The following is a 27,327-nucleotide window of genomic DNA, read 5'->3' as shown; positions in this document are numbered from 1 at the left end:
AAAAGTATCATAAAAGTTCTAAATTTTTTAATAGTATATAAACCTTTTAATTTAGAGCTAATTCGGTTTTAAACATTTTGATATAATGTCAATTTAGTCATTTTAGCTAATTTCGGTCAAATATTGTTGACATGAATGCTGGTCAACCTATGTGATACGGTTGATGTTGGTGTAGATAATTTTTAATAATATTTTAATATTTTTTCAAATTATTTTATTATTTATTTTCTTTTTCCTTTATTTTCTCTTTTTTTCCCTTCCCCTTCCTTCTTCCTTCGGCCGGTCGCCAACCGTGCCTACCTTTAGGCTGCCTTGCTAGCCACTAGCGAGGTTGACCTCGCCAAGCCATGGAGTGGCTCAAGCCCTTTGTAGACACCGCGAGTTCTTAGCCCTCAACATATTTTATGAATATATGATATTCGATGATTATTGGAATAGTTACATGTGGTTTATACTGATATATCTACATAGACAATAAATAAATAATAATGGAACATAAAAACGACAATTATATATATTGTTTATAGAGGACAAGTGTATTTTCAACATAATATACAATTTTACAATTCATAAGTAAACATGGCTAAATGTCTAATTAGTTATGGCTCTTATGATTAAATGTGTTATTGTATTATTTTTAAAGGTTTAAATTGATAATTAAATGTCTAAAAAAACCAAAACAAAATTAATGGCATGTTATTGTATAATTTTGAAATTATTACAAGACCTGCTTAAATGAATTATCAATGATAATTCCTACCACCTTATGATTGATGAAGATAATTCCTATCATTTTATAAAAAGTAGTTTCACTATTCTATCGATAAGTCTTGGAGAAATTCTCTCAACAAGGTATACTTTAGTTAGCAAAGATCGTACAAATACGGGATTAAATTGAATGAAATGAATAAATAGGAAATCGAAGGAAATAAATTACCTATGATTTGAAATTTATAAAGGAAAAATATTGCCTCAGTGTTGCTTCACCAGGAATAATGAGATAAATAAATATTGTATTGGCATTAATCTAGCTAAATTTGGTAATGAAAAGTAAGACTTCACATATTTTTATCTTCGCCACAGGTGTTGCTTTTCTTAGAAAAATCAGATAAATTTGTATATGTTGGGACTTGTTAGGAAAAATAAGGTAATTCAGATGAATTTTCTAAAGCAATCAAGACAATTCCGATCAACAATTAAAATATCTAGTAGAATTTATCAATGCATTAAAAATATTTTTGATCAACTATTGGCATTCTGGTGATTTCTTTAAACGTTCAATTGTTATTTTGTTTAGCTGATATAACAACCACGTAGCTTATTTTTACAGTTGCAAGAGGTTCAAAGCCACTAAAACCCCTAAATTATCTGCATTACACTTTAGCATATATTTTATTTTATTTTTCACTGGAAAATTTAAAAAATAATATCTTTCTTCTATTTTCCCTTAATCTTGAAATTCATCCATCTATTATTTTAGTGGGAAAAGCCACTAAAATCCCTAAATTATACCTACCGTAATACATTTATTCTAAACTTTTTTGTGACATAAAAAATCTCAAATTTATACCCACGTGACATATTTACTCAAAACTTTTTTTCTGACACAAAAAACTCCAAACTTATACCCGTGTAATGCATTTAATCCAAATTATTTTTTTGTGACATCAAAAATCTCAAATTGTACTTGTGTGATATATTTATCTGAACTTTTGAAGTAAATGTGTCACACTAATATAAGTTTAGAATTTTTGGTGTCACAAGAGAAAAATTGAGATAAATGTGCCACATAAATACAAGTCTAGGGTTTATTGCATTACAAAAAAAAAATTGTGAGTAAATACGTTATAATAGGCATGATTTCAAGTTTTGGTAACTTTTTCCCTATTTTAATTAAATGCAATTCTATAATATTATTTCATGATACAATGAAAATGTCCTAGGGCGACTTGCAAGAGAACGAGCCGCTCTATTAATACTACACCCTCCTTGAGGGGGTCATCAAGATTAGGGAATTGTACAAGTGACATCTAAGACACAATAAAACATCAGTTAGCACATGTCATTTGTTTGAATTAGTCTTGGTAATGTCACAATTCTCCCAATGTGATTGTGGCTAAGATAGAGTCACCACTAACTTATTAGGATCAACTTGTAGCCAAGTGAGTTATGGGATGAAATCTCACTTCTTACACAAATAGAGTTTCAGAGTTGATGTCTTAATTACACTAGTTATCTAATCAATGCCCTTTCAATATCTAAACTTATTTGTCAACTCATGAGTCAACGCAATCTTTTTACTAAATATGGATCATGAAGTTCATTCGCTAAGTTTCAATGCAATATTGTGTGTGTTTAATATGGCTCTAAAGTGTAACCTAAACAAGCAAAATCACAACTCGGTGAAGACAGCATGAAAGAAACACAATCGACTAATCTAGGAAAGCAATGAAAGAATGAGCGAAAGCAAAGTGCAGTAAAGTAACTCAATACGCGTCGGATAAAAATATGACATGGCCTTATTATTAAACCATAGGGCAGCAATTCCCATGAGCTATGTTTAAATTCAGTCGAATTTATTGTCCAAAAGATTTATCTACTAAGACTAAAATTATACCAAAAGTGCTCACTAAGATCCCTCAACTTAAATGCTTACTAACTAGAAAAACTAAGCATAACCTAATGCTGAAACTTAACAACCTAATCAAGTCCTCTTTCTAAGCAATTTTCTGATTTTTTTTTCTTAATTTTTAAAGTTTTCTCTTTTTCGATTTTTTTCTAAATTATTATTTTAATATTCTGGAAACAGGGACTCCGGATGGGCTCTTGGGCCCGGTCCAAATACGAGCTGTGCCTCGGATACGAAATTGGGCTATGCTATCCGCCCCACTCTTTTCAATTCCAACCTATTCAAGCCCAAATTAGAATATTACCCTTAACGAGACGACTTTTATTATTAAAACTGCATCAAGCCCACACCGAATCCTCCTCACATTCATAACTGCGCCCAGCCTGGTAACACCGACGCTTTCATCGTCTTCCTCGCAGGACCGAAAGCCTACCCATTCGCTCATGCCTCGCAACAATCGAAACACCAGAACATGAACATCTCACATCACGCCGAATCGGGTAAACGTCCATCATTGGACTTCCCTCGTCAGCCGCCATTTCCAGATGCCACTGTCATCCATCAACCGTTGACCGGAGCAGATGGGGCACGAAAAAGGATTTTTATGGACAAACCGGTGTGGACTCATGCAAGGATCATCACAAGGCCTTTGCTTCTCCGACGAGCCATATTGCTTGACCACTGGCACACACATGGTTCACCAGAAAAACAGAGAAGATATTGCTAAAAAACATTCACAGTAGCCATGAATCGCACTAAAAATTTCGACACCCCAGTTTACCAAACGGGACAATAATATATAGAACAGATCAGGAGATGCTCGGATTTGGACGAAAACAGAGATTAACTTATAAGACGGTCTCTCTGGAAATCGTCGAACAGGTTATATGCATCAGTTTTAAAGAAGCCCATTGTAGTCGCTCCAAATCGAGGTTCACAACTACGCTTGAAAAGACTCAATATAGGATGTTTGTACCAAGGAGGAGGAGTTTGAAATTACGATTTCTTTGAGAGAAATCCCACAACATCTCACCTTCTCTCTTCTCATAACAGGGCATCATGGTGGGTTTAAGTTTCTGTTTGAAATTAACGTCGGTTAGCTAGAACCGAGAACGAAGCTCTTCACTCTTCATGGCTAAAAAAACAGAGAGGGAAAGAGTAATAGAGTTTGCAGATCTGGAATGACGAAAAACGGAAGCAGCAAGGGCCAATCGACGTCGGTATAGCAATAGAGAAGCTGTCCAGAGTGTCAATACAAGCTTGTGTCGGTGAAATAGACAAACCGACAACTGCAACTTCATCTCTTCAATGACTGTGACCGAGAACGAAGGTTTAATGCGTAGCGAGGGAGCTGATTTCCTGCAACGATAGGAGGCTATGAAGGTTTGAGGAGAATCCGTGGTCATTTTCTTCCTTCCCCCTTCTCTCTGAGAAAACTCTCCTGCGGTAATTTTCTTCGTCCCCATGTTGGGTATATGGATGATGAGTTCAAATTGCCTTTATATGTAGCTTTGCTTAAAAGAGATGTAATACTCATTTGAATGGAACAGAAAGCAAGCCATTTCTTTTTCTGGCATTCTGATTGCACGGCTCATTTTGTTTTTACTTATGCAAGTGATAAAGGTTGATCATGAGGCTCATGGTGTTGATACTCCAGCAGATGATAAAATATAATCATTTACGCATGAGAGAAACTTGTCCTAAGTATCTGGGATTTTCTTGTTCTTTTTTTCTTCGGTTAATATGCATTTGTAAGCTACAGATGTCACACTTCATCTTGCTCAAAGTTAGTTAGCCCTGTTCGGCTCGAGGGTGAGAGAATTCGGGAGACACGGGAGCACTAATTTTGCATCACGCTTTACTTCGTGAGGTAATGTTATCTACTCGTCCAGATGATCTATAATATACAGGGCTTACGAACACATTATGGCAGATGCCGATGGTAGTACTTTATGATAGTAGGTTTCTGGTTCTCTGTAGTGCATGGAGTCAAGATAAGTGCTAGCGTATGTGGGAAAATTGCGGAACGTAGTCGTAGCTTTTGCTTCTTTTAAGGAAATGATTTGTTAGATTGGAGAATGATTGGTTCTTCGATGATTAGAAGAATGCTTGCCAATTAGACTCTATAAATCACCCCACCGTTGTTGTTAATTATGTGGATGCCATTAAGCGGTATTCGGACCACCTTTGGCTTGTTTTCTTTGGTCGATCACTTGTGTAGATTGTGCGCAAAACCATTTTTCTTTTGGCTTAGGTTCTCGAAGAGTTGTATCATAAGTAGATATACGAAGGAGGATCGCGCATATCTTCTTCACCATTGCTGTTACTAATTACGAAGAAGTCGGAATTATCTCGCTCGAAAATCCACTTTCACTTCTCTCGGAGATGGAGTTGAATAAAGGCGAGCATAGCGAGTGAGAGGACGAGAGTTGAAAGTCGAGTCATTTCATTATTGCGTTTAGTTATTATTTCGGAAGTCGCACGAAAGGGAGATTAGTAAAACAAAAATGAGGAGGTGTTAATGTCAGGTGCACCCGAACATGTTCACATTTGAGGAGTTTGAAGACAAGTTCAAAAGAAAAGTAACAGCACTCGTATTTTAACATGAATAGGCAGAGAAAAGCCATTCGGTGGATACACAAATGTCAAGCTAAGCTCAGACAATGAAATTGTCATCAACTTCCCCAACCCTTCTAATTCTAGTTTTTACAATTCTTCTAACAACTCTTGAGGTATCTCATCGGGAGGAGTTGGTATATGGACAACCTCGTGGCAATTCATTCGCTCACACACCTCTTTTGATCGCGACGTCACGATCAATTTGCATCCATTTCTTTCTAGGGCTATACCCAGTTTTTCCAAAGAGTAAGGTTTCCTAACATCGTCCAAGATAAGGAGGAGTCTCCTACCCTGCAATGCCTCCCGCAGTCTTGCGCCCCAGTAAACACAGCTCACCTCTGTCAAATCTAGTTCGAGATAGTTCACAATATCAGTTTGTATCATACCAACAGTGCCTTCTTGTGATACATTGACCAAACAAGCACCATCGAACCTTGAACAATCTTGCACTATCTGATCATGTATATGCTTCGCGAGAAAGGTTTTGCCCACTCCCGCCTGTCCCCAAACACCCACTTGGAGCACCTCTTCGTTCATCAAGCAATCCCAGATCTCATCCCTTTTTGTCCGAGAAGCTTGTCCCACCAGTTCACCTGGTTGTAGTTCATAGCCTCGGGCCGGTTTCACAGCCAGTGTGAGACCGTTATCAAATCTAGCCTTCTCGTGCAATTTGTCCACTTCATTCGCAAGGCCACGGACCTGATGCGCCAACATGAGACAAGAATAGGAACGCCTCTCTCTAACTTTTTTTCCTAACTTGTGGACTTGATCCTCCAGCGATTGTGCTCTTTGCATCCACAAGTCAACTTCTCTCTTCCTCTTCTTTCCCGGTCTCCTCTCTTCCTGCTCTAGTTGTATACTTATGTCAGCCTTCCTGGCTGACACCATACTCATATTCATTTCCAGAGCACCCATATTCGTTTCAACTCCACTGAGGTCACCGACCTTTTGAACAAGACTCAAGATACTTTGATGAATCCCATAAATTGGTCGACATCCATTGTCAGCCTGCTGAGAGCATTAGGGGAAAAATGTGGTCAGTTAGTATTCCATTTCCAGCTGCAAAACTGTTTAGCTTTCAGCATTTATATTTTGACTTCTATCCAATAAATAAGTACTTCGGCACTTCCAAACTGTTAATTGTAATCGAGGTGCGAGACCAAGAATGAAAATGGAAGGACCCTAAAGAAAGAAAAGAAGCATACAGCATGATTTGGGTTGTTATATTGGTGGAATTTGCTAAAGAGGAAACCTGCAGGGATTTGAAACGGCAACTTAATTTGCTTTTGACCCTGCTATAAATTTGAGGCAAAGAAGCAAATTGGCAAGAGTCAGAACGTCCCAAGGACGTCATGTTCTTCCTTCAATGGCAAATTCCAGGCCCATGAGCTGCTACCCCTAATAACCCTGATGCTGGTAAGGGCAAATCGAAACTTGGGTGGCCACTGGGGATCCGGCAAGCCTTGCTTCAGTGTCGGTGAGCTTTGCATGAGCATTGACCAGGCTACTGGAGGTGAGCATCAGTGAGCTTCACATGAGCATTGACCAGGCTACCAGGGGCAGCCGAGCAAGTGTCAGCGAGCCTCTCATGAGGGTCGACTAGGCGATCATTGGCAAGCTTCGCGAGGGAAGGCTATGACAGGTTTGAGGGGGGTTATTTAGCAAAAAGTCATGGGAACAAGGGGTTTTGATGCTTTTTTTTAATTTTTATTTTCTGGGGTCAGAGTTTTGATGCTGTTTGGATAAAATGGATCATGACTTACCTTATAGACTAGTTATAAAAGGGAAAGAGTCCAGCATCATACGATCTTCTTAGGTGAATAGTCAGGGAGACACTCCATATTCATTTCTATTCATAATTCTCACTGATTGCTTGTCTGCCTAACTCAATAAAGCCGTCGTCCGCATTAAAATGAAGGGTATCAAGGTGAAAAGGAGCTGCTCAATTATCGCACTCTTTTTTTACTGACGCTTCTCCGTTCTTTATAGAAGCTTCTGTTTCTAATTGTAGGACATTGAAGGAACTTTTAGAAGGTTAACCTTGCACGAGGTCAAGAGATTAGTGTGCAGAATCTGCTGTGTTTCGGTCCTGAATCTTCTCAGAACACGAAGAAGTGTGTAATGCTCCAGGTATGAATGTTGCGGAAAACTTTGCTAAATTCCTGGGATTTCCTTCAATATGGACCTCTGAGGAATATCTAAAAGTGAGGCCGTAAACTTTTCAAGGGAAAGCGTGGCCAGAAATATGCACGGTGGAAATGAGTTGATACCATGATTTTCAACAACTACTGGGGACACAGGGGACAAGAGGGTAAACTCCTTGGAAGACTTGCCAGTGTCTTACTCAACCCAAATTTACGGGAGGGTTAGGTTTATAGGACCTTGCTAATGATAGTTCATATTTGCCTCGAGAACAACTGAAGAACATCATGCTTTATGGCTGAAGGTGCTGAAAGGAAGCTGTTACCTTAATTGCTCCCTTTTTAATAGCTAAACAAAGGGGCAAGAGTTTCTAGGGGATGGGCCAGTCTATTAGAAGGAATGGAAATAGTCGGACAGGGAGCAACGCGGCAAGTTCATAATGGAAGAAATCTCAGCACATGGAATGAAGATGGCTACAGAGGGAAGTCGATCAAAGATCAGCAGGCGTAGTAGATGTCAATAAAAGCATGTTAGTGGAGCGCCTAATCGGCAAGGCTACAAATACATGGGGACTTCTCACCCATCCAACCAACTCTGAGCAGGGATAAGAAGTTGACTATTCTAGGTTTTACTAACGGTGGGCGACTTACAGCAAAATCTGTCAATTATTCTTTGGAGTTGTACAGGAGACCATGCAAGAAGGGACATCCAAGCTCAACATAATGTGAATCAGAGGGCATGGGAAGGCCATTTGGAGTGGGATAACAGGGTTATTGATGGTTCTCTGTTCTTTTCAGAAGCTTCTTTTTCTTTTTGTTCTGTTCTGGAAAGTATATTAGAACGAAGTAATTCTTTGGGCAAGGAAAAGAAACGTAAAGAAAAACAAACCTGACCATGTATCTTAATTTGCTCGAGAATTAACAGATCTACAAAGGAGAGAACAGACAAACAACACAACACAGGATGTAAATTTTCTTTTCGTTCCTTGTGCGAAGGATGTGTGGAATAAATCAAGGAAAAATAGGCATGACCATACCAGCACCAGTTACATGAAGAGAGCAGGAAAATTTAGGGAAGAAAAGAGAACTCAAAATTTTCATTTAATCTGGAGAAGTCTCACCTGGTAAAAACTTGCTGATAATCCTCCAAATGAAATACCGCAACGAGAGATTAATCCAAGAATGGAATTAAGAGGCAAAGGAAGGAATGGATACATGAAGGCAGCCAAGGTGGTGGAAAACAGGGGAGCGGGGGAAGCTTATATAGTAGAGCGAACCGAGGCGACTTGACTCAGGTATTCAACGAAGAGAGATCAGAGAAATTTCACCTTCCTGGAAAGGAGGACAGCTTGCTAAACATGAAGATAGTGGAATGACTAAAAACGCCTTCTACGGAATCCCAAGCTTCCTCTAATTTGATTCTTCTTTTAATTGCCACAATCTCTCTCTTCTAGGAGAGACGTCAAAAATAAAATGAAACAAATAGTAAAATTTCGAATTGAGAAATTACTTATTTTCCTTTCACCAAGCTTTACTCTATTTTGACCCAATTCCATTTTGTTTCGCATTATTCTTCTTACTTAGCAAATGTTCCTCAGGAAACGAAATTGTAATTATTTAAGTCAATTTCACTAAGGAAACAATCGAATTATATACCTTGTTAATGTAATGGAGAGCTTTCTATTAGCTTTCCTTAATCGAGGCCTCCTTCTTCAGCTCAACAGCGAAGCAAAACACGAGACAAGGTGGAGACTGAACTTTGGAGATGGAGGTTTGGCCAAAAAGATTATAAAAAAAAAAAGGAATTATGGAGAAGACACTTCCCGAAACATATAATTATATAGAGGGCAAGTTTGTCTATTTGAGTTTCGTCGTAAGTGAAGGGCTGTGGTAGGAGCATACGGTCGTGGAAAAAGCGGGCTCCCATTGTAAATTGCCCGAGTCGGACCTAGAAAACGTGCAAGAAAATGCACGAGTCAGACACGATAACACAATCTTGGGGAGCCAGCAAATTAGAGCACCATTCGGCACGCGACATGGGTCTCGAGATTATCTCATCATCCCCTCGGAAATTATTTTTGAAGTCCCTCTCTCCTTCTCGGACATTGTCGTCTGGGCAACGGATGCACCCCCCATCAAGGATGAAGCTTGACAAGTGTCAAGGTGCCCTCAAAACCTGTAAGCGTTGAGTGTTCTCCGTAATACAAATAAAATAGTGTTTTTCTTTTAAGAAAAAGTGAGCCAATTTTGTGGATATTTTCAAGCTTGTTCCAACGAAGGCAATGAGATGTGACCTAGATTTCATAATATCCGCATGTGGATGCACTCTCGGGAATAATAATTAGCACTAATCCTCATTTATTTTGTATGGTTATCTTGGTTATCATACTTAGTCGGGTCACAACTTTTGAAAGGTTATATTTGTTCAATCGATATTTTTAGAAGTTATGAAATTCGAAGTTAAAAAATACATATATTTTTAATTATTATTTATTATTTTTATTCTCAATTTTAACATGTGTTTTCAAGATAACATTTGAGGATGTACCCTTCACTTTACAACCATTTTTGAAGGGTTACCTTGTTAAAGAATATTGAGATAAGTACGTTGATTTTTCCTTTAAAAAATACAGATGTTATTTTAATCATTTTCCTTGAGAGACTATAGCGAAATACTAAAATTGTTATTTAGTATTCTCAATTGAGATATATTGTATCTTGAAGGATTAATATCGGTAATCATTAACAACGTAATGGGGTAAACAATCTTTTAAAAAGAGTATTATCACGCCTTAAAGTCTGACTTCATTGTTCTTCCTTATCATTCATCATATTTTCCCAATAGTAAGCATGAGCAAGCTCCAGAGATGCACCTCCTTTGATAAAGCTGAGCTTCGTGGGAGAGAGACTATGGGATGGGGATGGGGAAGCGCATGGCGCGAAGACCAGCATCTATGGCTTTGTAGCGAAGTTCGCTTCCACGGAGTTTGAGCTTTGAGGATGCAGGGAGGGAGAGAGAGGGGGGTAGATAAACGGTGAAGAAAAGTGGAGACAATAAACGGAGAAGTAACGAAGAGAAAACGGGTTAGAGAGAGGAGAGAGAGAGAGATTTAAAAAAATTTCTAATAGACGGGCCGTCTAGATATGTATGCTACGCCGAATGACTTGGCTATTTGCTGGTTTGGCAAACGTCCTACCTAATAATATTTTCTTAACAAAAAAATGACAAATGATTCAAGAACTTTGGTTCAATGTATAAGATGGTCCATAATTTTTTATTTATTCAATGTTGCCTATAAACTTTAGCCCAATGCGTAATGTGACCCTTGAACTTTTAAATTATTTAATACGATCCCTAGGCTTTTGTTATATTCAATATAATCTCTAAACTATGTGAAAATATTTAATGTTGTCTCAATGAACAATTTAAAAACCCGGGCATCATATTGGACGTTGAGCCAAAGTTTCAAGACAATTTTTATCATTATCCCTTTATTAGACAGTCAAGTCAAACCTGGTCCTACGCAGTATGGTCCAAGTCAGACTAGTGCATGCACCTTCGTGGAAATGGCCAAAGTTTCAAGCTTTAACAAGGGAGGCATTTATCCGACTAAAAGAAATACATTGGACGGGCAATTCGCGATAGCTCCAATGTCGTGTCAAGGTCATCTGAAGGAAGGACATCAGCAATAATAATAATAACAAGGCCTTAGAAAACTGGACTGGGGAGAGAGTGAGAAGTGCAATGTGTACTAAGAAAAATGTAGGTGATTATTGGTAGTGATTTAGTCTTTGCATCATATCTAACTTGTAAAATATCGAAAAAAATTTGATCACTGTGATTAAACATTATATACTAGAGAGACTATAGTATAGATTCATTCATTCTAGCCCTATTGACCAACATTACGCATGGAGCCAGCCAAGTTCAGCGGTACATATGGATTCAAAGTCCTTGCACCTTGCACCTGAGCTTTGCAATAATTTCGAGTTTGATGGCATCTATTTTTGATAAAATTATAGGTGAGGATATGAAGCACGCACTAACAGAGGATGGGACAGAGGAAGAAGTGAAGCAAGCCATGTTCCAGAGTTGGGTTGCCTGGAACTCTCCTGCACTTGATGGCTTTCCGGGAATTTTCCTTCAGACTTCTTGGGATGTAATGAAGTTGGGCCTTTAATAGCTAAAGAAGTAATCCGTGTCTCCCACGCAGGTCGGATTCCTTCTCTGATTAACTTGTTATATATCATTTTGATTATCAAAAATCGACTCCCTGAGGAGTTTTATCACTTTAGACCAATTAGTTCGTGCAGCTTTGTGACATCATATAAAAAGTCATTGCAAATGGGAATGAATATTTTTCTTCTTGACATCACCTCACCTAATCAATGTGCCTTTATGCAATTTCAGGACGACATGGTGATTGCTCATGAACTTTTTCGAGGATTAAGAACAGGGGATAGAAAGAGTGGCGTAAAGAATGTGCAGAAAAAATCAAGGAACCCTAGGCATGGCCATATTTACTAGTTCAGTTACACGGAGAGCGCCAGAAAATTTAGGTTAAAAAAGAAAAGCTCCAAGTTTCCACTGATCTAAAGCAGTCTCGCCTGATAAAATCTTGCTGATAATCCTCCAAATAAATTACCGCAACGAGAGATTAATTTATCAACGGAATTAAGACATTTATACAGGCAGAGTAAAGGGAGGGATGGTTGCGAGAGAGAGGCCAAAGTCGAGGAAAATGGCGAAGTCAATAGAAGCAGAACAAGTCAATGCCCGAAGCAAAAGTCTTGAGGCGCGGGGTCTACGGGACACATTCTTGGAAGTTGGTTGATGCTGACAGGCGATGGAATCATCATCGAGAGTCTTGCACCCACTTTCCTGGAAATAGCCATAGTCTTTTGGGTCATTTTGGAGGCGTTTCCTAGTCGCTTTCATGCGACTTAGTTGGTGCCTTGTGATCGTGCTGCTAAACATATACATTCTATTATGTATTTCAGACTATATCTATTTGTCCTTTAGCTTTCCTGCTTCATCATCATATCACAAGATGCTATAATTATATAATAAAATGAGTTTTCAAGATGCATTTATTTGGCGAAAAATTAACAATTTGAAGAAGATTTTTTGAAAGTGATTATTTGTATCACTAATAAAAATGAATCAATGATAAATACATTGACTGACAACATAAATACTTAGACATAGATTGTTATGGATAATATAAATATTTTTCATTAATTAATAATTCTAAGCGATGCAGATAATTTATTTGTTAGTGAAATGTCTGCAAAACAATTGCTTTTAGGAGGAACAAATACACCATTGGTTTGAAAAATGAAAATCTCTCCTTTTATCACAAAACCTACTTATTGCATGATACCCTTCTCATGGTAGATTAAAAATTATAGTAAAACGATAGAACTGATCATGGCAGAGTAAAACTTGGAGTGTTTTTGCACGACTCACATGGGAGGGAAAACTACTGTTAATAATACCTTTACTTTGGCCGCGTTTGTCTCATGTTAAGAACTAATTGAGACTCAGTGTGTTGCGCGGACAGACATCTGATTAACGGAACATAGTTTTTAGACTATTTTATCTTTTCTGTTTTGGAACTCATATGAAACTTTATCAAAACAAACAAAGTAAGTATATGACCCCGTTACAACAACTCCATTTAGAAAATACAATATGAAGAAATTATCTCCACAGAAAAAAGATATTACGTTAATATATAAAAAAGAAAAAAAAACATGTATAGTACGAAGCCCCTATTTCACGAATTCATGATATTGGATGATTATTAGAATAGTTACATGTGGTTTTTACAGATATGTCAACGTAGACAATAAATTAATAATCATAAAGCATAAAAACGACAATCTCATATTATTTCATAGAGGAAAAGTATATTTTCAACATAATGTACAGTTTTCCAATTCATAAGTGAACATGGCTAAATGTCTAATTAGTTATCACTCTTATGATTAAATGCATAATTGTTGATAACCTATTGATGTTATTTTTAAACATTTGCGTCTGAAAATTAAATGTCTTCAAAAACTAAAACAAAATCAATGGCCTTTATTGTAAAATTTTGAAATTATTGCAAAATATGATTAAATGAATTATCAACGATAAATCCTATCACTTTATGATTGATGAAGATAATGCCTATCGTTTTATAATTATTGAAGAATTGCAATATATTTTTAAAGGAGTTTCAGTATTCTATGGATCCATAAGTCTTGGAGAAATTCTCACAGCAAAGTATACTTTAGTTACCACAAATTGTACAAAAACGTGATTAAATTGAATGAAATGAATATATAAAAAATGAGTTACCTATGATTTCGCAATTTACAAAGGAAAAATATTGCCTCGGTATTGCTTCACCAGGAATAATGAGATAAATAAATATTATATTGGCATCTACTCAATCTAGCTAAATCTGCTTATGAAAAGTAGACTTCGCATTTTTTTTATCTTCGTCAGGGGTGTTACTTTTCTAAAAATCAGATAAATTGGTATATGTTGGGACTCTTTAGGTAAATTTAAGGTAATTTGGATAAATTTTCTAAAGCAATTAAGACAATTCCAATCAACATTTAACATATCTAGTAGAATTTGTCAATGCATTCAAAATATTTTTGATCAATCATTGGCGCTCTGGTGATTTTTTTAAACATTCAATTGTTATTTTGTTTAGCTAATATAACTATCACATAGCTAATGTTTACGGTTGCAAGAGGTTCAAAGTATAATCTGCATCATACTTTAACATGTATCTTATTTATATTTCATTGTAAATTCTTAAAAATCTCATTCTTTTATTTTCCCTTAATCTTGAAACTCATCCATCTATTATTTTAATGGAAAAAATCACTAAAAATCCTAAATTATGTCTATTGTGACATTTATCTCAATCTTTTTTGTGACACCAAAAACTCCAAACTTATACTTTACAACACAAAAACTCCAAACTTATGTTTGTGGGACACATTTAATCTCAAAATTATATTCATGTGATATTTTTATCCTAAATTTTGAGGTAAATATGTCACATGCATACAAGTTTAGGGTTTTTTGCATCACAAGAAAAAAGTTTAGAATAAACGTATCATATTATTATAATTTTGACGTAAATGTGTCACATGAGTACACATTTGGGATTTTTTGTGTCACCAAAAAAAGGTGAGGAATGTGTTATAATGTGCATAATTTAGAATTTTGGGTGACTTTTTTACTATTTTAATTAAATATAGTTCCACAATATCATCTCCTGATACAGTGAAAAATCTACTAAGGCAAATTTTAAGAGAATGAGCCACTCTATTAATACTACACCTTTCTTGAGAGGATCATCAAGATTAGGCAAATGTACCAGTAACATCTAAGACACAATAAAACATTAATCAGCACATGTCATCCATTTGAATTAGTCTTGGAAATGCCACGACCCTCCTGACATGATTGTTGGGGAAAAGACAAGTTTAGAGGTAATGTCAAGTTGGGACCAACAATTCACAATTGGCACAAGTTTTCCCAAACTCTTACCTCGTGTGGTGTTGAAATATTATGATTGAAATTGATCCATCCCTAAAGTCTAAACTAACTTAGAATCACTAGGAACCAAGTGAGATATGGAACCCACTTCTTATGCAACCAGAGATCTAGAGTGGGTGATTATACTAGTTATCTAACTAGTGCCCTTTCCATATCTAAACTTATTTGTCAACTAACGTGTCCACGCAGTCTTCTTACTAAATTATTGTTCTTAAAGTTCTTGTCCGTTAAGTGTCCATGCAATATTTTTGTGTGTTTGATATGGCTCTAAAGTGTAACCTAAACATTCAATTGAAACAAGGAAATTACAACTTAGAAAAAAAAAAACATGGAAGAAACACAATCAATTTATCTAAGAAAGCAATGTAAGAAAGATTAAATGTAAAATGCAGTAAAGTAACCCAATAAATGTTGGGCTTATATCATAAAATGACCTTGTCATTAAATCTTAGGATAACTACCCCATGAGTTATGATCAAAATCAGCCTAATTCATTACGTAAAAGATTTATCTACTAAGACTAAAATTAGAAATTATTTCTGGAACAGAATGGTTGTCATGCGCGCCCTTATTAAAACTGCATCAACTGCTCACTTTCATGACTACACCCAGCCTCGTAACACCGACGATTGTATCGTCTTCCTCGTAGGACCGAAAGCCTCCCCATTCGCTCACATCTCGCAACAATCAAAACACCAGAACATGAACACCTCACTTTACACTGAATCGGGTAAACGTCCTTCGCTGGACTTCCATCGTCACCTGCCATTTCAGGATGCTGCTATCATCCATCAACCATCAAAGAATTCACAAATAAGGTGACAACGTTGACCTGAGCAGATGGAGCACAAAAAAGACCTCTATGGACAAACCAGTATGGACTCATTCAAGGATCATCACAAGGCCTTTGCTTCTCCGACGAGCCTTATTGCTTGACCACCAGCACATACATGGTTCACCAGAAAAACAGAGAAGATATTGCTCAAAAACATTCACCGTAGCCTTTAATTGTACTAAAAATTTCGACACGGCAGTTTGCCAAACAGATCAGGAGATGCTCAGTTTTAAAGAAATCCTTTGTAATCGCTCCATCACAACTAGGCTCGAAGAGACTGAATATAGGATGTTTGTACCAAGGAGAAGGAGTTCGAACAAAATGGATTACGATTTCTCTTAGAGAAATCGCACAACATCTCAGCCACTCTCTTCTCAAAACAGAGTATCATGGTGGATTGAGTTTCAGGTTGAAATTAATGTCGGTTATGAAGCTTGACCGAGAACAAAGCTCTTCACGCTTCATGTTAAAAAAACAGAGAGGGGAAGAGTAACGGAGTTTGCAGATCTGGAATGACAAAAAACGGAAGCAGTGAGGGCCAATCGACGTCAGTATAGCAACAGAGAAGCCCTCCGGTGTCAATACAAGCTAGGATCGGTGAAATTGACAACGACAACTGCAATTTCAATTTCATCTCTTCAATGATCATGACCAAGAACAAAGCTGTAGTATGTGGTGAGCGAGCTGGTTTCCAACAAGGATTAGAGGCTATGAAGGTTTAGCATCGGGAAAGATGAAAGGAACAAGGATTTGAGGAGAATTTGTGGTAATTTTCTCCCTTCTAGCTTCTTCTACGAGAAAACCCCAAAATTTCTTCTTTTCTTTTTAGAGCCAACACCCTGCTCTCTCCTCCAGCGTGGTAAATCCAGTAGTAATTTTCGACCTTCCCCTTCTTGGGGATAAGTACACTAATTGTGCCATAAGTTGTGTACGGCGCTCACTTTGGTGCCAAAAGTTTCCGTCGGATCACTTACGTGCCAAAAAATTTGAAAAACGCTCATTTTGGTGCCAACGCCGATCTGAACTGCCGGAAATCTGACGTGGCCTTTTTTTTTTTATTAATTTCTTATACTGATGTGGCTCGCCGGAGAGTCCAGTTAGCAAGTAAACCACCAAACGACATCGTTTGGTGTCTTAAACCCCAAGTCGAAACCCTAAATCCCCAAATTGAGAGAGAGAGAGAGAGAGAGAGAGAGAGAGGCCATGGCGGCGGCGTTGTCTTCTTCCCCGAAGAACAACACCGGCGCAGAGAGAGAGAAGCCATGGCAGCATCATCTTCTTCTCCGAAGAACAACACCAACAGAGAGAGAGAAGCCATGGCGATGTCGTCTTCTTCCTCGAAGAACAACACCAACAGAGAGAAGCCATGGCGGCGGTGTCTTCTTCCTCGAAGAACAACGCCAGCACCAGCCACTCTTTGAACAGAGCCCAATCCACCATCTCTATCTGCGCCTTCCTTGTTTCCCTTGCACTCCTCGTCTTCTCTCTCTCTCTCTCTGCATCTTCAATCCCCCTTCTTCCTCCTTCTCCTCTACCGTCGCCTCCTATTTTCCCATCAGTTCTTGGCCGAGCAACGGTGGCTGAGCGACGGTGGCCGAGCACCGTGGCCAAGCGACGGTGGTTGAGCAAGCTTGGTTGGCGAGGATGAACAAAAAAAAACCCTAATTTTAATCACAAATGAGCTATACGGCATCGTTTTTCCTAAGCCATCCACATAGGACGGCAAAACGACGTCGTTTTCTTAAGTAGGACAGAAAACAACGTCGTTTAAAGAGTTTATTGATTTTTTTTTTTAAATATAAAGCCACGTAATCATTTTGGCCGGAATTTCTCGCCGGTGGCACCAAAGTGATCGTTTTTTCTCCGATTTGGCACTTAAGTGATCCGGCGGAAACTTTTGGCACCAAAGTGAGCGCCGTACACAACTTATGGCACCATTAGTGTACTTATCTCCCCCTTCTTGGGTTTGGATTATGAATTTTAGTATTGCTTTTATATCTGCATAGTGGATACTTGATTTACTTATAAGACATGCATAACTCACTGGTGGATGTAGTTGCTTATTCCATTCATTTTTTTTGTTTTACAAATTCCTCGATTAGCCACAAATAGAATGATGGCCTTTGTGTCATCACCAGGACTTTTGATAGTAGGATTTTTGGGTATGCTGAACTCTAAGTTGTACAAATTCTTTTTAGATGTATTATAGAAACTCTACCCATTGGTTTATCATATATATATGGATGTAGATATATATTGACAACAAGTTGGTTTTTGTTTGATGCAGTGTCCTTCTAGTAGAAGGATGGCCGAGTCATCCTATTCTTATTGATTTCAGGGTGTAACATTAAAAACCTAAAGATGCATTTGATCTAGATCATTTTAAATGTGTTGGGATAGTCGTGGCGATGCTATTCATTCTTGAGGGGATTAATTGCACATAACAAGTAAGTTTCAAATCATCCATATTTCACTTTCACTCCTATGCTCTCCTATGATTAAGGAGTGCTGGATACTTGAAGTGCCAAAACTTGACACGGAGGGACACTTTAGTGCCAAAAGTGAGGAAAGTGACACTTGTCAAAATCGGAGCAAAATGAATCACTTAAATGCTAATGGCAAGAAAATCCGGCCAAAATGCTGACGTGACAATTTTCCGGCGAAGTAAGTACAAAAAGAAGTCGTTTTGGACGTTGACATGATTAGACAAATGCAAAACGATGTCGTTTTGTTGCTGACATGGTAAAAAATTTAATTTGAAATTAATTAAATTAAATTTAAAGCTAAATTTATTAAAACATTTAAAAATATGAATATTTAAAACAAAAAACAAAAAGCAAGGGAGAAGGCTGAGGGTTGAGCCCTCGCTATCGTCGCCTCCCTATCGCCGCCGAGAAAGGCCTGCGACGGTGGGGGGGTCGGCGGGGTTGTAACCGGCTAGGCGAGATCTGGCGAGGTAGTGGTCGACGATCGGCTAGGCGAGGTCCAGTGAGCTTGCCAGAGCATCGCCAAGCTAGGGCAAGGGTCGGTGAGCTTGCCGGTGGCCGGGCAATGCTCAACCTCGTCCAAGCGGCATGAGGACGGCCTCGCCAGCTAAAAGGAAGAAGTAGAAAAGGAAAGAGAAGAACAGAGAAAAGAAAAGAAAAAATTAGACTTGATTCTAGGAATTATTCTTGGAAACAAGAAGTAACTTTTTTTTTTCTTCATTCTGTTCCAAATCTATTTTTATAGACAAAAAAATGTATTTTTGTTTCCGGGAATAAAAAACTTATCAAACAGATTTATATTCTTTTTTTGTTCTAGAGAACAAAAGAACATAATCAATTATTCTCGGGAGTGTTACCAAGCAGACCCTTAGCATTGTTTGGCTTAGGGATGAGAGAATCCGGGAGATGGGGGAGCACTAATTTTGTGTCATGCTTTGCTTCGCTAGGTAATGTTGAGTTATCTACTCGTCCAGATGATCTTCTAATATATAGGACTTACAAACACATCTTGGCAGTTGTTAACGCCTTCTGATAGTAGGTTTCTAGTTCTCTGTGGTGCATGGAGTCAAGAGAAGTGCTAACGCATGTGGGAAAATTGCGGAACGTAGTCGTCCCTTTGGCTCCTTTTTAGGAAATGATTGTAAATGGAAAAATGATTGGTTCTCCGACTATAGAAGAATGCTTCCCAATTAGACTCTATGAATCACCCCCATTGTTGTTGTTAATTACGTGGATGCCATTAAGTGGTATCCGGACCACTTTTGGGTTGTTTTTTTCGGTTGATTACTTTTGTAGATCATGTGCAAAACCATTTTCCTTTTGGCTTAAATTCTCTAAGAGTTGTATCATAAGTAGACATACGAAGGAGGATCGCGCATATCTTCTTTCACCATTGCCGTAATTAATTATGAAAAAGTCGAAATTATCTCGCTCGAAATTCTGCTTTCACTTCTCCCAGAGATGGAGTTGAACAAAGGCGAGCAGAGCCAGTGAGAGAACAAGAGTTGCAAGTGAGACATTTCATTATTGCATTTAGTTATTATTTCGGAAGTCGGACAGAAGGGAGATAAGTAAAAGAAAAAAAAAATGAAGAGTGGTTAATGTCAAGTGTACCCGAAGATGTTCACATTTAAGGAGTTTGACAATAAGTTTAAAAGAAAAGTAAAAGCACTCGAATTTCAACATGAGTAGGCAAAGGGAAAAGTCATTCGGTGGATACACAAATGTCAAGCTAAGCTCAGCCAATGAAAATGCCATCAAGATAAACCACCCAAAAATAAAGGCAAAAAAGAAAAAAGAAACCCTTTAGTCCTGATATCCTTCTTCAAACATCGCTTGTCAAAATGCTACAGTATCATGTTAAATGGAAATGATGAAGAGAGGTCTTTCTAAAATCCTCTCTAACTTGGGACATCTGCAAATCCCAAGTTGCTTATTGAAATCACAGATGATCTTGCCCCACCAACGTTCCAGTCAAAATTTATCAACTTCCTCAGCAGCCCCCGCCGCGCCCGCGCACCAAACCCACCCCCTTCCCTCTTCCAACTTAACCCTTCTAATTCTAGTTTTTGCACTGCTTCTTCCAACCCTTGAGATTTCTCCTAGGAGTTCGTACATGGACAAGCTTGTGGCAATTCATTTGCTCGCATACCTCCTTCGATCGCGATGTCACGATCAATTTGCATCCATTCCTTTCTAGGGCTATACCCACTTCTTCCAAAGAATAAGATTTCCTAACGTCATCTAAGATAAGGAGGAGTCTCCTACCCCGCAATGCCTCCCTCAGTTTTGCGCCCCTGTAAACAGCGCTTTCCCCCATCAAATTCGGTAGGACTCGGAAATATTTCGCAATGTCAGTTTGTATCGTGCCAACAGTGCCATCTTGTGATACATCGACCAAACAAGCGCCATCGAACCTTGTGCAACCTTGCACTATCTGATCATGTATGTGTACCGCAAGAAAGGTTTTGCCCGCTCCCGCCCGTCCCCAAACACCGACACGAAGCACCTCTTCCTTCATCAAGCAATCCCAGATCTCATTTCTTTTTGTTTGAGAAGCTTGTCCCACTAGTTCACCCGGTTGCAGTTCAAGGCCTCGGTTCGGTGTCACATCCACCGTGAGTCCGTCATCAAATCTACCCTTCTCGTGCAATTTTTCCACTTGAGTCATAATGAACCTCACCCGATCCGTCAACTTGAGAAGAGTAAAGAAATTCCCCCCTTCGACGTCTCGTCCTAACTCGCGGACTTGACCCTCCCACCGTTCTACATGTTGTATCCACAAGTCAATTTCTTCCTTCCTTCTCTTTAGTGGTCTCCTCTCTTCCTGCTCTAGTTGCAAACTTATGTCAGTCTTCCTGGCTGACACCAATCCCATAGTCATTTCCAGAGCATACATGTTCGCTTTAACTCCGGTGAGGTTGCTGACCTTTTGAACAAGACCCAGGAAATTTATGAGGGATCCCAAAAGTTTGTCGACATCCATTGTTAGACTGCATGGAGCATTAGGGGAAAAATGTGGTCAGTTAGTATTCCAGTTCCAGGCACAAAACTTTTTAGCTTTCAACATTTATATTTTGATTCCTATCCAATAAATGAGTACTTCGGCATTTCCGAACTGTAAAATGTTATTTAGTATTCGAGGTGCAAGACCGAGAATGAAAATGGAAAGACCTTAAAGAAAGAAAAGAAGGGTACAGCCATGAATTTGAGGCAAAGAAGCAATTGGCAAGAGTCGGAACGTCCCAAGGACATCATGTTCTTCCTTCTTTGGGAAATTCCAAGCCCATGAGCTACTACCCCGAATAACCCTGACCCTGGTAAGGTGCAATAATACTTCACATGCAATAGTCTTCTGAAGCGTTGGGAGAGCGTTGGTATAATGCAAGTCCTTCTCCCTCACTCCTTTCCCTCAAAAGTGTATTTGCTCAGAGAAAGGAAAAAAGAGAGGGTGGGGTTACCGGGGCGACCGGCAAGCCTCCGCGAGGCAAGCAGAGGCGACTGGGCGAGCGTCGACCGGGCCACCAGAGGCGACCAGAGTAGACCAGAGGTGAGCTTCACACGAGGTCGACCGAGCGACCAGGGCGACCAGGCCAGCCTCGCTCGAGCGTCGACCAGGCGACCGGTTGCAACCAGAGGCGAGCCTCGGCGAGCTTCGCTCGACCATCGACCAGGCAACCAGCGGCGCCCGGGCGAGTCTTGCGGAGCCTCGCTTTAGCGGCCACCAGGCGAGCCTCGCTCGAGCATCGACCAGGCGACCAGAGGCGAGCATCGCACGAGCGTCTATCGGGCGAGCATTGGCAAGCCTCGTGCAAGGGTCGACCAGTCGACCAGCAGCGACCTGGCGAGAGTGGGCGAGCCTCGTGCGAACGTCGACCAGGCAACCGGAGGCAACCGGAGGCAAGCATCAGCGGCGTGTCGCCAAGATCGCACAACCTCAGGCGAGCTAGATCTGAACCCTCCCACGACCCTCGGCAACCCTCCTCGCACCGCCCTCGGTGCCTAGTGCTAGAGCGAGAACAAGAATGACGATCGAAGGGATTGATGGGTTGTTGAAGTTTCAGAGAATTTGAGACATGAAGAAGACGAAGACGAAGAAGGAAGCGAGAAGCACAGACTCGTACGGCCCAAATTAAAGAGAGGCGCAGAGGGGGGTGGAGATATTTTGGGAAGGGATAGGGAAGGTCTGATGGGCTAATGGGCGCAACGTGCAGACCGTGGAAAAGAACAAGTTGAAAACGGGACTAGCGAGAGAGATTGAGAAATGCCGTGGGCACTATGGAAAATGCACCGCCTTTTGTTTTGTCTTACCAAATCAAATGACAACCGACTCCCAGAACTGGGTCACATTGAGAGCGCACGCAATTTCAGGAAACGAAAGAGGGCTCTAAATTTTGCCCTTAAATCTCATCTAAAGAGAGTTAAAGCTGTCTCACCTGGGTCAAAAACTTGCTGATATCTCTTCGAATGAAAAACCCCAACGGTGGACTTGAGAGACTATCCAGGCAGCGGGAATGATAGAATGGCTAAGCCAGAGAGAAGTTTTTTTCCCTTTTTTTGGGTAAGTAGAGAGAAGCTTCAGTCCAGGTAAATAGAGAGAAGCTTCAGTCAACGATCGACTTGAGAGGCTATCCAGGCAGAGGGAATGAAAGAATGGCTAAGCAAGAGAGAAGTTTTTTTTTTTTTTTTTTTTTTTTAGGGGAAGCTTCAGTCCATATAAAGAGGCATGAGGTCTCCGGCAACCCACCCCCCCAAACCCCTTCTTGGAAGATGAACTTTTAATGTTATGTTTATTTCGCGAAAAAAAATTCGAAAATATTTTTTTAAATGATTACTTAAATAATTCATCAATAAAAAGTATTTTCATTAATGATAATTAGTTTTTGTATAAATATTTTTGTGGATAATGAAAATATTTTTTGTTCATTGATTTTGGTTAATGGTACAATTTTTTTAAATATTTTTTTAATTATTCATTTTCTAAAAAATAAACGCACCTTCAGTTTAAAATTTTTAAGCCCTACTTACCTATTGTCATCTACTTATTGTTATAATATTTAAATAATAAATCACCTTTCATCTAATAGCAGTGGCGGTCCTATATAAATGTCCTTAGTTTGAATCTTTTCATGTCTCATTTGTCGATATAATTATATTTTAATATGAAGGGGCAAAAAGTCCGGACTAAATATGAAGGGGAATGTTAAAATACTTAAATAATAAACCATATTCTTATTTGATAGTTTAAATTTTTAAAATAATTTGCGGTGATTTTACAAAATTGACAGTTATGCTGCGTTCTTGTTCGAGGCAGATAATCGATAGAATAACAATCAAGAGTCTTTGCACACCTTCTTGGAAGAAGAGCAAAAGTCTTGAGGCCACATTGGAGGCAACTTCCCCACGCCCTTATCACCACACACGCACACACGCAAATGTAAATCTAATGTCAAAATCAAGTCGATGCCTTGTCCATCGGGCTCACGGTTGGGGGAAGATATTCGAGACACTTTCCGATCGTCTTTGGCTATTTAGCTTCGTTATCATATTACATCGCATTAGCCAAAGTTTGCAGAAAATACGATAATGTTTGCAATCAAATGAATTTTGGGTGCATTAGAACGACTTAATTTATGAAAAATATTTTCATCAGTGACAAAATTATTTAGACATAAATTATTATTAATGATGAAAATATTTTATGTTCATAATAAATTTAAGAGATACATAAAATCACTTTAAGAAAGATGTTTTCCAAATCATTAATTTCAGGGGAAACAAATGCACATTAATTGAAAACCAAAATCTCTATTTTGTTGCAAAATTTACTTATTGCATAATACCCTTTTCATAGTAGATTACAAATCATAGTGAAACGATAGAAATGATCTCGAATAGTGGATTTTCCTTCTCGGAAGATATCTAAAAGACTTGGGGAGGGGAGACTCGGCGTGTCGCCCTGACGTACATGTACAGAAGTTTTAGGCTATTTCTCTTTTCTGCTGCTCCCAACAAATATTACCTAGTTGTTGCTTCACCCCAAAAAAAAAAGGAAAAATAAATTCTAGGTTGACAAGTCATTAACTAGTTACATCTAATAATGATAACGACAACTCATGTTTTCTATATTCACTAAGGATGTTGCTTCTCTAAGAAATATAGTGTAAATCGGTATATGTTTGAATTAATTGAAGCAAAAAAAAAAGAGGCAAATCCAATTAATTTTCAAAGCGATGAAGACAATACCAATCATTATTTAATATATCAAACAAACCTTGTTAAAGCACTAAAAATATTTTTGTGTCTTACCTCAATTTGCAAATAAATAAGGGTATTTGCGTTTTACATCCTCCTCGAGCTCCCAAGTGGCTCTTTCTTAGTGTGGTTATAGTTCCACGTCACAACACTTGATCCTTGCTATCAATAATCCATATAGCTTGCTCCTTAAAAGCTGAGTTCTCCTTTGACTTCGAAGGTGTAATCTAGCACATGTTTAAGATTTTGCATATATTTTCCCAATAAAGATACATGAAATATAAAATAAGACGGTTGTCTCACCAGTTCACCCAGTTGTAGTTCATAGCCTCAAGCTAGTTTCACATCCAGCGTGAGACCGTCACCAAATCTACCATTCTTGAGTAATTTGTCCACTTCAGTCGCTGATACACCAATGTAAGAAGTGAAAAGTATTGGGGTTTATCCCACGTCGGTTGTGGAAGGGACATGTAATATTTATAAATGTGGGGGAAAATCTCACCCCTTGAATTAGATTTTGAGGGAGAGAGGTCCAAGATCACTCAATACTAGCATTAGAGCCTAGGTGAGTGACTGTTGTGGCCTCCAACCTAAGCTTGATATGTGAGAGGAGATTTGTTAGAGTTTATCCCATATCGATTATGGAAAAGGCAAGTAGTCACTTTATAAGTGTGAGGAAAAGCCTCACCCTTGAGCTATCTTTTGGATGAAAGAGGTCCAAATTCACCCGATAAAAAGAAATACCCTCCTTAACTTTTCGTCTTAGCTCATGGACTTGATCCTCCAGCGATACTGCTCTCTGCATCCAAAGGTCAACTTCTCTTTTCTTTTCTTTTCCGGTCTCCCCTGTTCCTGCTCTGCTTGGTCACCTATGTCTGCCTTCTTGGTTGACACCGTTTCCATATTCCCTTCCAGAGCATCCATCTTCGCTTTAACTCCATAGACATAGCTGACCTCTTGGACAAAAATGAATGCATGGTTGGTGATTCCCGGAATTTTGTTGACGTCCACTGTCAGGCTGCTGAGAGCACTCGGGGAAAAATGTCGTCAGTTAGCATTCCAGGTACAAAACTTTTAGCTTTCAGCATTTATATTTGGACATTTATCCTGAGTACCTCAGTAATGTTTAATTAGTGTTCCGAAGTGCAAGACAAGAATTAGAATGGAAGGATTCTAGAGAAAGAAAAGAAGCATACAGCCCTGATTTAGGTTATCTTGGTCGAATTTACGAGCACAATTTGAGGCAGAGAGGGAATTTGGCAAGAGTTGGAACGTCCCTGAGGACATCATGTTCTTCCTCTGTTGGGACGTTCCAAGCCCATTACCTACCCCCGCTAACCCTATTCAAGGATCCCGGTATGGTGCAAATCCAAACTTGGGTGGCTGACTCCAACATGCAAACTCTTCATATAGAGGTATGAATTTTGTTGTGCCATAATCCGCACGTACAACTGTTGAGCGTATGCTATTAACCTGTGATGGAGCATTAAAATTGACCGAGCAAATGTTGCAACCTTGGATGCATAGTAGATGAAATTAAGCTCCAACTAGATGGAGAAGAGACAAAAACGAAAAAAGCTAGATTGAATCGTACTGGGTGATCTTGGGTCTCTTTGATCCCGAAAGTTAACTCAAAATGTGTGGTTTTCCCTCATATATAAATTGATCACCAACCCATTTCATAATTGATATGAGATAACTCCAACAAATGTTCATTTATTTTCGAACATTAGAAATCCTTGGAGCACTTTGAATCTATTTCAGTAGACTATCTCATTAGGAAAATGTGCCAACTGTGTTTCCAATGGATGCTCCTGCCGGTAGGAATGAACCCCCATATCCTTCAACGTCTCTTTTGCTCCACGATGTCAAAGGCTTTTCCCCCACTAAGGGGGTTCTTCTATACTGGATGGTTTATTGGACTGAAGTGATTCTTTCGGCAAAAACAGATCTACAAAAGAGAGAACACACATAACAACGTATGCCATCGTGGTAATTTGCTCATGAATTAACAGAGGTACAAAAGAGAGAACACAAAAGCGACACAACACGGGATGCAAATTTTCTTTTCGTTCCTTGCGTGAAGGATGTGCGAGATAAATCAAGGAAATCTAGGACTTAAACAGACGTGGAGAGTGCAGGAAAATTTGGGGAGAAAGCTCCAACTCTTCACAAATCTCAAGCAGTCTCACCTGGTAAAAACTTGCCGATAAGCCTTATGATGAAATTCCGCAACAGAGATTGATTCAACAAAAGGATCGGCAGAGACGAGGAATCAGCTGGCAGAGAGAAACGAGATGAGTGAAGTGAGGACGTGCCTTAGTGAACAGAATCACAGGGAACTTGCAATTCTTTGAAGTCCATGGCCGACAAACAGTACATGGGGTGGGACCTACCTGGAAGATGGGTTTAAAGTGACTTTAAAATTTTCGAGACGCCTTACGCTTTATGCTTGATTATCTCTTTGCTCACCAGTCCGAGTCAGGCAAACGACAAGATTTATCGTCGAGAGGCTTCCATGCACCTTCTCGGAAGATAACCAAAGTGTTTTGGGGTCAAATGGGAGACATTTCTTTTTCCTTTAAAAAAAAAAAAGTCGATTTCATGTCAGAAACTTAGTTATTTTTTGTCAGAAAATATATTCAAGCTTTGTTAGTTGACATAGTTTCTTCGTGACAAAAAACACAGGCCGCATAAACAATGAGGTCCCATAATGTACTGGGAGGATTAGTAAGCCAAACTTTAGGAAATAATTACCTTTATGGGCTTCAACTATTTAGTCTGTTACTTTA

At 39.0% G+C, this 27,327-nt stretch overlaps 2 protein-coding genes and 1 long non-coding RNA gene across 6 annotated transcripts; all 3 read right to left on the bottom strand.

The window, feature by feature from the left end:
* Window positions 1-5,199: 5,199 nt before the first annotated feature.
* LOC104429254 (disease resistance protein RFL1) lies at window positions 5,200-8,692 on the bottom strand. 3 transcript variants are annotated; one of them, XM_018866574.2, is made up of 3 exons: window positions 8,511-8,689; window positions 8,279-8,316; window positions 5,200-6,256 (listed from the first exon to the last, which is right to left on the bottom strand). In XM_018866574.2, exon 3 carries the CDS (start codon window positions 6,161-6,163, stop codon window positions 5,336-5,338), a length of 828 nt encoding a protein of 275 aa, XP_018722119.1. In that variant the 5' UTR covers window positions 6,164-6,256; window positions 8,279-8,316; window positions 8,511-8,689; the 3' UTR covers window positions 5,200-5,335. The 3 variants fall into 3 exon arrangements, with proteins under 3 accessions (XP_018722119.1, XP_039171068.1, XP_039171069.1); XM_039315134.1 differs by lacking the exon at window positions 8,279-8,316 and having other exon boundaries at window positions 5,200-6,259; window positions 8,511-8,692; XM_039315135.1 differs by lacking the exon at window positions 8,279-8,316 and having other exon boundaries at window positions 8,511-8,690.
* An 11,626-nt stretch (window positions 8,693-20,318) lies between these two features.
* On the bottom strand, window positions 20,319-22,687 carry LOC120285912 (disease resistance protein RFL1-like). The gene is made up of 2 exons (XM_010062244.3): window positions 21,742-22,687; window positions 20,319-21,273 (listed from the first exon to the last, which is right to left on the bottom strand). The coding sequence occupies exons 1-2, from the start codon at window positions 22,050-22,052 to the stop codon at window positions 20,343-20,345; spliced, it is 1,242 nt and encodes a 413-aa protein (XP_010060546.2). The 5' UTR covers window positions 22,053-22,687; the 3' UTR covers window positions 20,319-20,342.
* Window positions 22,688-24,064: 1,377 nt separating this feature from the next.
* LOC104448430 lies at window positions 24,065-26,932 on the bottom strand. Of its 2 annotated transcripts, XR_001988465.2 has the most exons (4): window positions 26,728-26,932; window positions 25,224-26,486; window positions 24,590-25,125; window positions 24,065-24,312 (listed from the first exon to the last, which is right to left on the bottom strand). It is a non-coding gene; the product is annotated as an uncharacterized LOC104448430 (long non-coding RNA). The 2 variants fall into 2 exon arrangements; XR_005552319.1 differs by lacking the exon at window positions 24,065-24,312 and having other exon boundaries at window positions 24,440-25,125; window positions 26,728-26,931.
* Window positions 26,933-27,327: the final 395 nt, after the last annotated feature.

The sequence above is a fragment of the Eucalyptus grandis genome, chromosome 6 (assembly GCF_016545825.1).
Source record: "Eucalyptus grandis isolate ANBG69807.140 chromosome 6, ASM1654582v1, whole genome shotgun sequence".
Classification (NCBI taxonomy): domain Eukaryota; kingdom Viridiplantae; phylum Streptophyta; class Magnoliopsida; order Myrtales; family Myrtaceae; genus Eucalyptus; species Eucalyptus grandis.
This window is presented reverse-complemented; position numbering and strand designations above follow the sequence as displayed.